This window comes from Hippopotamus amphibius, chromosome 3 (genome assembly GCF_030028045.1).
Source record: "Hippopotamus amphibius kiboko isolate mHipAmp2 chromosome 3, mHipAmp2.hap2, whole genome shotgun sequence".
Lineage (NCBI taxonomy): Eukaryota > Metazoa > Chordata > Mammalia > Artiodactyla > Hippopotamidae > Hippopotamus > Hippopotamus amphibius.
In genome coordinates, this window is record NC_080188.1 from 125,154,160 (window position 1) to 125,167,888 (window position 13,729).

At 60.7% G+C, this 13,729-nt stretch overlaps 2 protein-coding genes across 4 annotated transcripts; both read left to right on the forward strand.

Moving 5' to 3' along the window:
• The first annotated feature begins 46 nt into the window (after positions 1-46).
• GPR137 (G protein-coupled receptor 137) lies at positions 47-4,281 on the forward strand. 3 transcript variants are annotated; one of them, XM_057728323.1, is made up of 8 exons: positions 47-175; positions 1,308-1,679; positions 1,763-1,812; positions 2,543-2,768; positions 2,883-3,032; positions 3,158-3,286; positions 3,400-3,515; positions 3,807-4,281. In XM_057728323.1, exons 1-8 carry the CDS (start codon positions 122-124, stop codon positions 3,964-3,966), a joined length of 1,257 nt encoding a protein of 418 aa, XP_057584306.1. In that variant the 5' UTR covers positions 47-121; the 3' UTR covers positions 3,967-4,281. The 3 variants fall into 3 exon arrangements, with proteins under 3 accessions (XP_057584306.1, XP_057584308.1, XP_057584307.1); XM_057728325.1 differs by having other exon boundaries at positions 2,543-2,666; XM_057728324.1 differs by lacking the exon at positions 47-175 and adding an exon at positions 304-1,150.
• A 3,201-nt stretch (positions 4,282-7,482) lies between these two features.
• KCNK4 (potassium two pore domain channel subfamily K member 4) lies at positions 7,483-13,107 on the forward strand. Its single transcript, XM_057728876.1, has 6 exons — positions 7,483-7,686; positions 10,611-10,734; positions 10,863-11,023; positions 11,219-11,405; positions 11,889-12,028; positions 12,697-13,107. Exons 1-6 carry the CDS (start codon positions 7,498-7,500, stop codon positions 13,105-13,107), a joined length of 1,212 nt encoding a protein of 403 aa, XP_057584859.1. The 5' UTR covers positions 7,483-7,497.
• The last annotated feature ends 622 nt before the right edge of the window (positions 13,108-13,729 follow it).

Sequence of the window (13,729 nt, forward strand, 5' to 3'; positions counted from 1 at the left end):
CCTCGCACCGCCCGCATCGGGGGCGCCCCTCCCCGCGCCAACTGGGGAGCCCTCGAGATAAGCGAGGGAGCCTCCGCCCTGGCAGGATGCCTGCCCTGGCGCAGAAGGGACAGAGGCCCCTATGAGGGTGACCACAGGACTCGCGGAGCCTCGCGCCTGGCAGACGGCTGGCCAGGTGAGCGGGCACCGCCGCCGGCCGGGGAGCGGGCGGGCGGGCGGGCGGACTGGCGCGGGCTGCGGGGCCCCGCGGGTTAAGGCCTGGGGGGCGGGCCCCCGAGGCCATCTTGGCTGAGGGCGGAAGTTTCCTTCAGAGACCTGGTGAAGGGAGGTCGTTACCGCCCCGGGTCGGGCGGCACGATCTCGATTTGGGGATGGGGAACAGAAGCATAGGAACTGCCGGCCTCCCAAAGAAGCAAGGGCCGGTGGCCCCGGACAGTGTCCACCCGGGCGCGGGCCGGATGCAGCGCAGCCGGAGCGTCACGGTCGCTCGCCGCCTCTCTTAACCCCTGGCGCCCGCTGGCGGCGCAACTCGCGCCAATTCTCGAACGGCTCTGCGCCGGGCGCGGCGCGCGTCTGCGTAGCAGGGGCCCGACTCTGAGCAATTTGCGTAGCGAACGGCGGCCGCGCAGGCGCAGGAGGGGGCGGAGCGGCGGGAGCCGGGGAGCCGGAGCCCCGGGTCCCAGCGACCGGAGCCGGCTCCCCCAGCGGCGGCCTGAGGACGCGGCGTCGGCCTCCTCCCGCCCCCCGCGGCTGGAGAGTGGACGCAGTGGGGTGGCTGGGGTCGGGGTGGGGGCAGCGTCCGGAATCCCCAGGACGGAAGGCAGAGGCCCTCCCCATCCGGATTGTTGGAGGGGAGAGAGCCCCCAGTTTGAGGAGGGGGAGAGCCAGGCGTTGAGCGTCCCCAGCAGCGGCCGCTGCCCTGAGCAGACTGGCGTTGGCTAGCTCTCCCCCTCCTGCCAGGACGACTCCAGCGACCAAGGCCAGGGACCCCTCTACTTCAGCCTCTGCACCCCACCCCCCCCACCCCCGGCTCTGAGGCTGGCCCAGAGAGCGGTACACCCCACCTCCCCACCCACCTCTGCGCTGGAGAGGAAAAGCTGTCCTTCCACACCCCTGAGTGAGGGACCCAGGTTGCCTGTGCTCCGCAAAGGCAAGGGTCCCTCTGTTGAGGGGGGCGGGCCTGGCCAGCCACAACTTCTTTCCCCTTGAGCTCCCCATCTCTGTCTCTGCACCCTACAGCTCCCACCCCTCCGTATTTATTTCCCTGGCCCCCTGCCAACCCCTTCATCTCTGTCTCCGGAATTCAGGCCTCCCTCCCTGACATGGAGAGTAACCTGTCTGGCCTGGTGCCTGCTGCTGGGCTGGTGCCTGCGCTGCCACCCGCCGTGACCCTGGGGCTGACTGCGGCCTACACCACTCTGTATGCCCTGCTCTTCTTCTCCGTCTATGCCCAGCTCTGGCTGGTGCTCCTGTATGGGCACAAGCGTCTCAGCTATCAGACGGTGTTCCTGGCACTCTGTCTGCTCTGGGCTGCCTTGCGTACCACCCTCTTTTCCTTCTACTTTCGAGATACACCCCGAGCCAACCGCCTGGGGCCCCTGCCCTTTTGGCTTCTCTACTGCTGCCCTGTCTGCCTGCAATTCTTCACACTGACGCTTATGAACCTCTACTTTGCCCAGGTAACCATGGTGATGGGTGGGGGTGGGCAATGGGGTGGCAAGCCCCAAGGGCCCCAAAGAATGATGGGCGTCTCTGCTCCCAGGTGGTGTTCAAGGCCAAGGCCAAGCGTCGGCCACAGATGAGCCGAGGCTTGTAAGTACTCGGTGGGCTCAGCTCCCAGGTCGGGCAGGGAGAAGACCGGTGTTCATTCTTTCCCCCTCCCCCCCCCCCCCCCCGGGTAGGGCTGAGGTGAGGACAGCCCAGAATGTTTGTGAAAGGCTTGGAAGAGTTAGGCATCTGTGCAGATGGCTTAGCAGAGGCATTGCATATGTGAAGGGCACCTATAATAGAAACAGTCGCGATATGGTGAGAGGAGAGGGTACCAATGTCATCCATGATGGAGGAAGAGCTGGAGGCTCCAGCCCTTGGAAGCTCCAAAGCCAAAGGGCACTTCTGGGTGACCTTGGGCACTGATACTCCTGTCATTTGTATAACATCTCCCAGTTTATTAAGCGTTTTCACAAACATCTTTAATTTTTACAACTTACTCATGAAGCTGATATTATCCTCATTTGAGAGATGAAGACACTGAGGCCCAGCAAGGTAAAGCAACATGTTCAAGATCACATGCCTGGCAGGAGGCACAGCGAGGGCTTAAGCCCAGATTTCTGGTTCCCAATCCAGTGCTCTTTCTGCTGTACCACAGCTGTCAGTCATCTTCTGACCTCTTTAGCCTCAGTTTCCTCATCTGTAAAACCAGAGGAGCGGGATTCAGACCGGGTGACCTGAGGTTCTGATGGACACCAGGGTCTCCTGGGGGAGGTTGGGTGGTTGGGGAGTGCCCAGGGTGGTCGTCCGGGGCTGACTGTGCTGTGGGCTGCAGGCTGGCCGTCCGAGGGGCCTTCGTGGGGGCCTCGCTGCTCTTTCTGCTGGTGAACGTGCTCTGCGCAGTGCTGTCCCGCCGGCGCCGGGCACAGCCCTGGGCCCTCCTGCTGGTGCGTGTCCTGGTGAGCGACTCCCTGTTTGTTATCTGTGCACTCTCTCTTGCCGCCTGCCTCTGCCTTGTCGCCCGGCGGGCCCCCTCCACCAGCATCTACCTGGAGGCCAAGGTAGGGCCAGAAGCACTGATGCCTGGGTGTCCTTTGGGGTGTTTGGGGTCCTCAGAGTAGAGAGAAAGCTGGAGCCTCCCCTCCCTAAGCGTCCCCTGTTGTCATCTATGCCAGGGGACCAGTGTGTGCCAGGCAGCTGCGATGGGTGGCGCCATGGTCCTGCTCTATGCCAGCCGGGCCTGCTACAACCTGGCGGCCCTGGCCTTGGCCCCCCGGAGCCGGCTGGACGCCTTCGATTACGACTGGTACAACGTCTCTGACCAGGTGGGCATTTGGCATGTCTGCTGCCTCCTCAGTAGCTGTGGCTCTTGGCCCCAAGCTGGCCTGGGCCCTGTCTTGGTGCCCCGTTGGCACGACTGCAGATTGGCACAGCCCCTGCCTCCCCACAGGCGGACCTGGTGAACGACCTGGGGAACAAAGGCTACCTGGTGTTTGGCCTCATCCTCTTTGTGTGGGAGCTGCTGCCCACCACTCTGCTGGTGGGCTTCTTCCGGGTGCATAGGCCCCCGCAGGACCTGGTGAGGGCCAGTGGAGAGACGGGTGGCACTGGGGGTCCCTGGGCTGGGTTCTGGGGGTTGGGGGAGGCCAGTGGGGGGCAGGAGGAAGCATTGACGGTGGCTCCCTCCCCCAGAGCACCAGCCGCATCCTCAACGGGCAGGTCTTTGGCTCCCGATCCTACTTCTTTGACCGGGCACACTGTGAGGATGAGGGCTGCTCTTGGGAGCACAGCCGGGGCGAGAGCACCAGGTAGGAGTCCCAGCCCTACCTCAGGACCCCTGGGCCCCCAGGTTGCCTCGTCGAGCCATGGGGACCTACAGCTGGCCTTGGCACCCACCCCCACCCCTGCCATGGTCTGTACCAGGTGAGGTCCCCTCTGGTTTGCTATCGCTAAAGCCCCCATCTCTCCCCGCCGCGAGATGCAGTTTGCCGTAGTCAGAGAGGTCTGGGTCACTGGGCTGTAATTCTCCCCCTCTCACAACTCTTGTGCCTGTGGTCCTAGTGACTGCCGTGGGACTGAGCCTGTTTCTCTGCCTGCAGCATGTCAGGCAGCCTAGGCTCCAGCAGCTGGTACGGCGCCATCGGGCGGGAGCCAGGCTGGTGTGGGGGCAGCCAGACGCGGACCACTCCTCTGCTCTTCTCCCAGGTTCTGGGACCAGGCAGCCACCACCACAGTCTCTACTCCACCCCACAGACGTGATCCCCGCCCCCCATCTCCCCCAAGAACACCCAGACCCCAGTCCCTCCCACCCCAGGCCTCTGTGCCTAGTTCATCTGCTGCTTCTTGCCCAGGGTCCCGGGGGGCTGTGGCTGCCTCTTCCCCAGGCCGACTCCTTGCTGCTCCTGTTGTAGTGAGCTTGTGCTGTCTCCCAGAGTGGGGGGCATGACCCTGGCCGCCAGATGTCCACAGCACCCTGGTATGACCTACCACCTCTGCTTCTACACTGGAGGCAGCTACCTCTCCTGCGCCTGCCACTCAATAAACAGTGTCTGTGCCCCAAGTCCATTCACCGTCTGTCAGTTGTCTGCTTGTGTTTCTCACACCGTCACCTGTTTGGTCAAAGGCTGATCAGACACTGGCCCTCGAAGGGGGCTGCTGGGCTGGGCTGGGCTGGGCTGGGCAGGGGCCATTGACCTCCCCCGAGGCTGGTGGGTAAGAAGAAGGAGGGGCCTGCAGTCTGAGGGGGGAGAGACCGGAAAAGCTGTCCTCCCACTCCAGTCCCCTTCCCGCTTGAACAATTTCTCCTCTTTCCTCAAGATCTGCTTCAAATTTCACCTCCTTTATGGAGCCTTCCGTCCCCAGGTGAGGGAAATGTGCCCTCCCCCCACCTGGGTCCCTTGGCAGAGTAGTTGCATGGCTCTATGCCTCTTACCCGCAGTGGATCGGGGTTTCTAGAGACCCTATTTCCGCTGTCATTATGCCCAACCTTGCCTTCATGTCCAGGAGTTAGGCCAAGGCCTGTAGAGGAGCTGGCCAGTAACCGAGCAGCCCCCGTCTCCCTAGCAGGTGTGGATTTGGCCAGGTGGGTGGGCTGCCCCCACGGAGTCTGCCTGGTGGGCCTGCGGGGCCCCCTCCCTGACTGTCCCTAACAGTGCAGTCACTGCCCTCTGCCATCACAGCCCTTACAGATCTGTCATCTGTTCTGTGGCCGGGAGACATTTATCAGAGGATCTGTCTCCTGCCCATGTATGTGGCCATTTGTTGCAGCTCCTCAGAGTTCCCAGGGGCTAGCACTGAGCCTGCCTTGAAACCCTTCACCTGGGACCATCCTGAGCTCCAGGCCTCAAGGCCTCGAGAGAGGGCATCTGAGGCCCAGATACTCAGCTCGAAGCTGGACAATCACTTTTTGTTGTAAGGAAAATTGCTAACATTTATAGGGCACTTAATTGTGAGTGCCAGGCTCTGTTTTGAGCATTTACAAATACTGACCTCTTTAATGCTCAGAACAGCATCCTGAGGTGATAATTAGTCATCCCTTTTCTGTAAGGGGACTGGGAGGCTGGGAGAATCTGGTAACCTGTCTAGGCCCTCTACTGGTAGGGGGTGGTGAGCCTTAGGGCCCATGCTTAAAACCACCCAAGTGACTCAAGTGACGGCTGAGGACCACAGGCAAGAAGAGGGTCTTTTGCAAGATGAGTTGTAAAGTGGCTAAGAGCAGAGGGGAGCTGAGTTCCAGGACCTACCAGGGCCCTGCTGTTCAGACAGTGGGGGAGGGAGTGCTGGCACCAGTTCCAGGCTGGGATGGGCATGGAAGTGAGGGACAAGCGATGGGGATACAGGAGTAGGGGCAGGAGGTGCCCCAGCTTAATTTCCCAGAGCTTGGCCCCAACCCTACCAGGGCCAAGTCCACAGTTGCCTCAGTGGATTCCCCACCCCTTTGTTCCCTGGGGTCTCCTCCCTCATGAGTGCAGAGCCCAAGGGCCAGGCTGTCCTTCGGGGCGGGGAGCTGAGGGCCCTTCCCATCTGGTAGTGGGCCTGTAAGATGCTGGTAGATTAGAGTGGAGCCTGTCCGGAGAGGTGAGCCGGCTGATGTCCAAGTCGGGGCCGTGCCGTCGGCCACGCTGGCTGGCCAGCAGGGCAGTACCAGGACCCCAGGTTGAGCCTCCAGGCCTGACCCAGCGGCGACCCCTCTCGGGCTCCTCCGCCACTCATCTCCCGGGCCGGGCCGGGATTGGGGGGCTGGGCAGCCGCAGGTAAGGGGCTGCGGAGAGCGGCGCCGGAGGCGAGGGCGAGGCACCGAGGGAAGCGCGGCGCTGGAGGGGTTAAACGCGGAAGGAGGGGGGCTTCTGGCTGCGGGAGGGGGGTCCCAGCACCGGCGGCCGCCCGCTCCGCCCCTGCCGCCGCCGCCTCCGCGGCCCAGCCGGCACCGCCGAGGCCGCGCGGGAGCCGGGGCCGCCGCCGCAGCCGCAGCCGCAGCGGGGCCGACAGTGAGTGCCGGGCGGAGCGGGCGGGCGCGCGGGCGCGGGAGGGAGTGTGGGCCGGCGCGGGGCGCAGGCCGAGCCCCGGGGGTCCGGGGCGCGCAGGGGGCGATCGGCCGGCAGAGGCGCCCACCTCCCGCGCGTGGGCGCCTCCCGGAGTCCCGCGGCCGCGCGTCCCGCCGCCGCCCGTCACGCTCAGAGGCGTCGGCGTGAGGACGCGGAGAGGCGGTGGGAGCGAGGGGCGGGTGTGCGGTGTCTGGGCTGCGGGCGCTGCGCGGTGGCCCCGCAGGCTGGGTGTGTGTGTCTGTGAGTGTGTGCACACGTGCGTGTGGGCCCTCTGGGGGCCTTGGCCCGGCGCGCACGGTCCTGAGGGTCTGGTGTGCCCGTGAGTCCGGGGAGTGTGCAGGTGGGGTGTGTGCGTGCAGCCTGGGCGACGGGGCCGCCTGGAGCCGCAGGGTGGAGCGTGGGCGCGCGGGTCTTTGTGCCCGCGTGGGTGCGCGTGGGAGCCGCCGCCCGCTGTCCCGGGGGTTGACAGCTGTCCCGGGGGATGCTGCACTGGTCCGGCCCTGGTCGCCCCCATCCCGCTCCTTCCCGGAACCCGCTACCCTCCCTTCCCCTCCGCCCTGCCTCGCCTCTGCGCAGCGACTGAGACCCGCCCCAGGGTTCCTCGAAAGCCCAGTGGGACGCTGGGGGGCCCTGGAGGCTCCCCACCGGCCCATCGCGTCTAGAAGCGGAGCAAGGAGAGGCAGGAGGGGAGGGAGAAGCCGCGAAGATGCTGCCGCAGCCTCGGCGGACGAGCCGGGACCCGCCATGCCCGTCCCCGCCCTGCGCGGTCCTCTGCGCCCCCTCAGACTCCAGCTGGAAGGCGGGTTCCCCACGCCCCCTCCAGGCCCCCAGCATTTCCTCTTTTGCCCCGCCTCTCCCTCGGCAGCCTCAGTCTCTCCCCCTTTCACTCTCCTTCCTTTCCCTATCCGGTTCTCTGTTATCTTCTCACACCCTGGAGTCCCCGGACAGGGGCTGAGGGCCGGGCAGTGGAGGTAAGGGAGAGGATATGGGTGGGGGGACTGGGTGTGTCCTGGTACCAAGTGTCTGGCCAGAGGGATGTGAGGAGAGGACATCTATGGGTAGTAGGGCTGGGGGCTCCAAGGACCTTTGGGTGTGTAGGGGTTGGAGAAGGAGGGTGTAGGGGTGTCAGGCTAGGTTATTGATCCCAGCATCCCTGGTTCTGCCCGCAGTGACTGCAGCTCCCCAGGAGCCCCCTGCCCGGCCTCCCCAAGCGGGCAGTGGAATTGGCCGGGCCCCTGGGCGCGCCATGCGCAGCACCACACTACTGGCACTGCTGGCTCTGGTCCTGCTCTACTTGGTGTCCGGTGCCCTGGTGTTCCAGGCCCTGGAGCAGCCCCATGAGCAGCAGGCCCAAAGGGAGCTGGGGGAGGTCCGAGAGAAGTTCCTGAGGGCCCATCCATGTGTGAGCGACCAGGACCTGGGGCTCTTCATCAAGGTGCGTGGGTGGGGGAGAGCCCCTTCAGCAGTCACCCATGACCCCCTGATATTTGCTGCATGCCACTGGGACCCTGGGCTGGAGTGCTGCTTCCAGACCCGCACCCCTGAAGGCAGGGTGCCGCTGGGGGGTACAGGACAGGCTGGGATCCAGGTCTCTGTGTTTTCAGTGTGGCGGCCAGGGGGGCATTTGTGTTCCTTGCTGGGCCTGCCTTTGGATTCTCCTTCTAAAATGCCTCCTTCAGGGTGTGATGGTGGCTGAATGAAGGAACGCATGAAGGAAAAAATGAATAAATGGCTGTAACAGATGAGATGTGGTACATTTTCTCAGGTCTAAGTCACTGGTTTTGGGTTGCCAGATGAAGTCTGGAGCAACCAGTTAAATGTAAATTTCAGCTAAAGAATGAATACTTTTAAAATATAAATATGTCCCTGGCGGTATTTTTATTTGCTAAATCTGGCAACCCTACACTAGTTCCTATGCTTCTTTGGAGTCACAGATGCCTCAGAGAAACCCAAGAACACTGTGAACACTTCCCCACTACCTACCTCCAGAAAAGTGCATGTATAAACATGTACCGATCATTTCGGAGGGTTCCAGGATCCCCTAAGCCAGTCCATGCTGTCATGGGTGCCAGGTTGAACACACCTTCCCACCAGGACACATGCTTATGATGTGGGGGTTAGAGGGAGGGCAAGTCAGGGATGGGGCCAGTTTTGGACCAGTGACTAAAGAAAGTGTGGGCTGCAGCCTTCTGGGCTACTGTCAGGCAAGCACCTCCGCTGCTCTCTCTCTGATTTCTGAGCCACTGTCATATTTTTTTTTAAACTAACATTTAACTTTCACACATTAATGATTATTATTGCATCGAAAAACACCCCTCTTTCCTGCCTGTTCTTTTGGAGGGAGGAGCCATCAGCATGGAACCTCAGTGTTCCAGCTGATTCCAAAGGTGGCACGACCTGGAGCAGAGACGAAGGTGGGGTGGGACCAGGACATAGGCAGCTTGACATTGTCTCTGACACCTCCAGAATACCCAGCAAGGCTCCGAGAGGCCTGGGTAGGAGACTGTCTGGCCAGACCACAGGGCCGGAGGAGGGAGGGAATCTGACCTATTTTATCTTCACAAAGGAATTGCTTTTTTCCTGGATTAAAAAAAAAAAAAACGAAAAGGAAAAGAAGAAAAGGAAGGGTAGAACCAAGCAAGGCAGGCAACAGCTGCTTTATTTCTCTTCCATAATTATGCAGCAAGTATGCACCTACTGTGTGCTAGGTGCTGTGCTGTACACCATAGGGTGAGCAGGGAAATTGATATTGGGGTGGAGGATGCAGGCTCTACCCTAGAGTATGTTACATCTAGGTGAAGGGACAAATCCATGGAAAGTTCACTGTAGGATTTAGTAGAAAGGGAGCTTTCCTTACTTCCTTCTTTGTTAAATGCCTGTTGTATGCTGGGCCCTGGGCTAGGTGCTGGGAGCAAGGAGGGAGATGCTGGGGGCCTTCGGGAAGAGCTGGTAATTGAAGCAAAGCAGGTGAGATGGGTAGACTTTAGAAATGTGTGATTGGGTTGCAAGAGACTCCCAGGCAGAGGAACAGCATGGGCAAAGGCATGGAAGCTGGAAAGCTCAGAGTGTTTTGCAGTTCTCAGATTTAACAGATGCCTAGTCATTTGAAGCAAAAATTAGAACAGACAGAATGACAAAGGATTTTTTTCCCCTGAGTAGTGAATTTATTGGAAAAGTGCTGCAAAATAAAATTAAATCACTTTTAATCATACATTTCACTTCTTGGCTTTATTAAAAAAATGGAATCATCTCAGAAAATCTGGGGATATGGTCACTGTAACTTCAGTTCCAAAATGGGAGTCCCAGGAGAGAAGACTGGGGAAAGGGAGGTTGGGACCAGATTGAGAAGGGGCTTACAGGCTGGGCTAGGGAGTTTGGACTCTATTCTGCAGAAAGCAGGGAGCTACAGAGATTTGGGGCAGTCACTTCAGGAAAATTAACTTGGAATGTGTCTTGCTAATGAGGATTTGCAGTCAGAGACAAAGAAGGTGGTTTATGACCTCCCTCACACCACTGCCTGTGCGTCTTGGCTCTGTGCCCCTCTGCACCCCCCCTCTTTATGCTCTGACCTCCATCACTTAGGGCAGGGACTCTCAAAACACAGACTCCGCCTCTGAGGAAGGCAGATTGGCTGGCAAGAGAGGCAGACACATGACCATTTCATTAATTTAATCATTTATTGAGCACCTATTATGTAGCACCGGGTTTGGTTCGGACTTCAGCAGAGTGGGCAGGGGTTTGTGTGTCCATGACCCTCCTAAAATTGGATGCAAAATTTGTTGGTATGTGAACCTTTCTGGAGGGAGGGGCCCTAACTTTCATCAGATTTTCGAAGGCAAGGGACTCAAACTCAGCGTCCAAACGGGCAGTGGGAGTGGTGGGGTCTGTGGAAAGTTGGAACTCACTGGGCTTGGTCTCTACATGGGGACTGATTTAAGCACACAGTGCTTGCCTTGTTGTGAGTGCTTTAACAATAACTCTATGAGGTAGGTACTATTATCACTGAGCCCAGCTGATAGCTGCGGAAATAGATGCACAGCTCAACTTCACATAGCACCAAGATTTGAACCCAGGCGGTCTGGTCCCAGAGTCTGTGCTCCTGACCACTGTAAAACTGGAAATCTTTTATGTGAAATTAAGGGGCAGTAACTTTGGTCTCTAAAACAATGTGCTGGTCAAACAAAATTGGGCCCTCCAATTTGCAATGTCTGCTCTAAGGGACTGCCTTCAGGGAGACCAGAGGTCAGGGGAGAGCTGGGAGGGGTGAGGAGGGAACCACCTTGGAGACTGGAGGGCCAGAGGGTTGGCCAGGACAGGAGGGAAGGACTGAGGTTCCTCCTTCTGCGCCTTGTCCTGCAGGAGGTGGCTGATGCCCTGGGAGGGGGTGCAAACCCTGACACCAACTCAACCAGTAACAGCAACCACTCAGCCTGGGACCTGGGCAGCGCCTTCTTTTTCTCAGGCACCATCATCACAACCATCGGTGGGGGAGGGGACTGGGCATGTGTGGGGAGGCAAGGGGTGGCTGGGCTTTCCCATGGGGGAAGGCGCAGGGGGAGGTAGGGGGGTGCCAGGCAGACCCTAGACCTGCTGCACGGCCCCTCTGCCCAGGCTATGGCAACGCGGCCCTGCGCACAGATGCCGGGCGCCTCTTCTGCATCTTTTATGCACTGGTGGGGATCCCGCTGTTTGGCATACTGCTGGCAGGGGTCGGGGACCGGCTGGGCTCCTCCCTACGCCGCGGCATCGGTCACATCGAAGCCATCTTCCTGGTGAGCTGCTCCACACCCCGCGCTCCCTTACGTTGGCCTGGGGATGTCCTTCCCTACATATCCGCCCGGCACGTGAGCGGGGTCGCCTGAATGGCGCGAACCTCGGACGGGAGCTCCCAGAAGAGGGTTGTGGGGTGTAGTAAGAGTTGGAGGTTTTGGTGACTCCTCGGCCCTGCTTACTGCCCCTTCCTGCAGAAGTGGCACGTGCCCCCAGGGCTGGTGCGAATTCTATCCGCGGTGCTCTTCCTGCTCATCGGCTGCCTGCTCTTTGTCCTCACGCCCACGTTCGTGTTCTGCTATGTGGAAGGCTGGAGCAAGCTGGAGGCCATATACTTCGTCGTGGTGACGCTCACCACGGTGGGCTTCGGGGACTATGTGGCCGGTGAGGTCACCTTTCTTGGGTTGCACTTCCCTACTCACTTTGCTCCTGCCCAGGTCTGCAATGTTGCTTCTCCCTCCAAATTCCACAGGGGGCTCGCTCCAAACCCTACCTCCACTCGCGGAATGCATCCTCACATTTTTGCAGGGATGCAACACGTCATGCCAACTTACATTTTCGCATGCCTGTACCCGCCTGCACACGTATTAAGTGACCCCTTCACACGTGCCACATTCTTGTACACATGCACCCCTCATACACACGCTCACATTCTTGCACGTGAGCATCCCCACTTTCTCTTGCATACCTTCAAGTCACTCCCACTCACCTTCTTGCATCCATTCACGCACTCTAGCTCATACCCATTGCCCTGGGGAGGGTGGATCCTCTCAAGGAGTTGGGAAGAAGGGCAGTGAACCAGAGGCTCACAGGTTCAAGGCATGCCTCACCAGCAACTTCTTTCTGCCCTCCCCGGTGGCGTCCCAGGCGCCAGCCCCAACCAGAACTCTGCAGCCTACCAGCCGCTGGTGTGGTTCTGGATCCTGCTCGGCCTGGCCTACTTCGCTTCAGTGCTCACCACCATCGGGAACTGGCTGCGAGTAGTGTCCCGCCGCACTCGGGCAGAGGTAGGCGCCCCTGCGTCGTCGCCGCGCCTGCGCCCTGGCGCTGACGCGCTGTTCTCCAGAGGCAGGTTGACGTGCCTGCCTGCCTTCCAGGGTGTGGGCTCCCCAAGGCAGGGACTGAGGGACCCCCAGGGTGCACCGGCCGGGAACAAAGGGATAAATTCGGACAGGTCTACAGGTGCCTCCATCTCTACTCTCATGGATAAGGTTACCAGATTCAGCAAATAAAGATGAGGGAAGCCCAGTTGAGTGTGAATTTCGGATGTTACAAATAATATTTGAGTATAAATATGTCCCAAATATTGCATGGGACATAATTATACTAAAATTTTATTTGTTGTTGTATTTTTATTTATTATTGTATTTCGTAACCCCACTCCTCGCGCTCGGCCGTGGAGCGGGTGGAGGCGCAAAGGTCTCTGGGGGCACGGGAGGGAGAGCTGAAATAAACCCCGGCCTTTTCTTCTGGAGTAGAGGGCACTTAGGCAGATGGAGGAGGGGAGAGCATGTGGCTGGGTGACGAGCTTTTCCCTCCTCCAGCCTTTTCCCACTCCTGAGGCAGGAGGACCAGGAGGAAAAAAGTGGCAATACCCGATTGAAGGGGCAGGTTCCCGGGGTTGCGGAGACGGTCGAGGACCCCGGGTCGAGGACTGCCTTTCCTCCCCGCGCAGATGGGCGGCCTCACGGCGCAGGCCGCCAGCTGGACCGGCACGGTGACCGCGCGGGTGACCCAGCGAGTCGGGCCCACCGCACCACCGCCGCCGGAAAAGGAGCGGCCACCCCCGCCTCCGCCGCCGCCGCCGTGCGCAGCGCAGCCCGCCAGCAGGCCCCTCTCCCCTGCGGCCCGGGAGAAGACGGAGCCGCCCTCCCCGCCCACGCCGCCCACCCCGCCCACGGCCTCCGCGCTGGACTACCCCAGCGAGAACCTGGCCTTCATCGACGAGTCCTCGGACACGCAGAGCGAGCGCGGCTGCGCGCTGCCCCGCGCGCCAAGGGGTCGCCGCCACCCCCTCAACCCCCCCAGGAAGCCCGCGCGGCCCCGCGGCCCAGGGCGCCCCCGGGACAAAGGAGTGCCCGCGTAAGGGCAGAACCCCGGCCCGGGCCTCTCGAAGGGCTTCGTTCTTGCTCTCTCCCTGGCATGCTCTGCTTGTTTGACCAAAGAGCCCTCTCTCGACCGAGCGGACTGAAACCTGGGGAGGAGGCTACAGGTTGCTTGTCTGCCACCCCCTGCTCCTGGCCCTCTCCTCACTTCATCCATTTCCAGACCCCCAAGGCTTTCTGTCTCGCTGTCCCGTCTGGGCCTGTCCCTCACAACATCACAACACCTCACGACTATGCCTCAAAGCCTGCATTAATAAACGGAAACAGTCTGCACCGCTGCGGGCGTGCAGCTCCGGGGACGCGAGAGGGTGTGCGAGTGCTTGCATCGACGTCGGGGCACCTCCGGGGCAAGTCAGGACCCCCCAGGACCTCCAGGCCGAACCCTCCCCGCCCCCCCGCCGCCCCGCCACTGCTCCCGTCGGTCAAGGCGCGGCACTCTTGGCTGTGCTTGGACAGGTGTCTCTGCCTGGAGGTTACGGGTAGGGTCTGGCATGGGAATCTGCCAAGATGGGCGGTGCGTCCCTTCTCAGTACAGCTATGGGGGTAGGGATGGGAGACGTAATGGCGTCTAGCGTGGAGGGCTGTAGCTTGAACTCTCCTCTC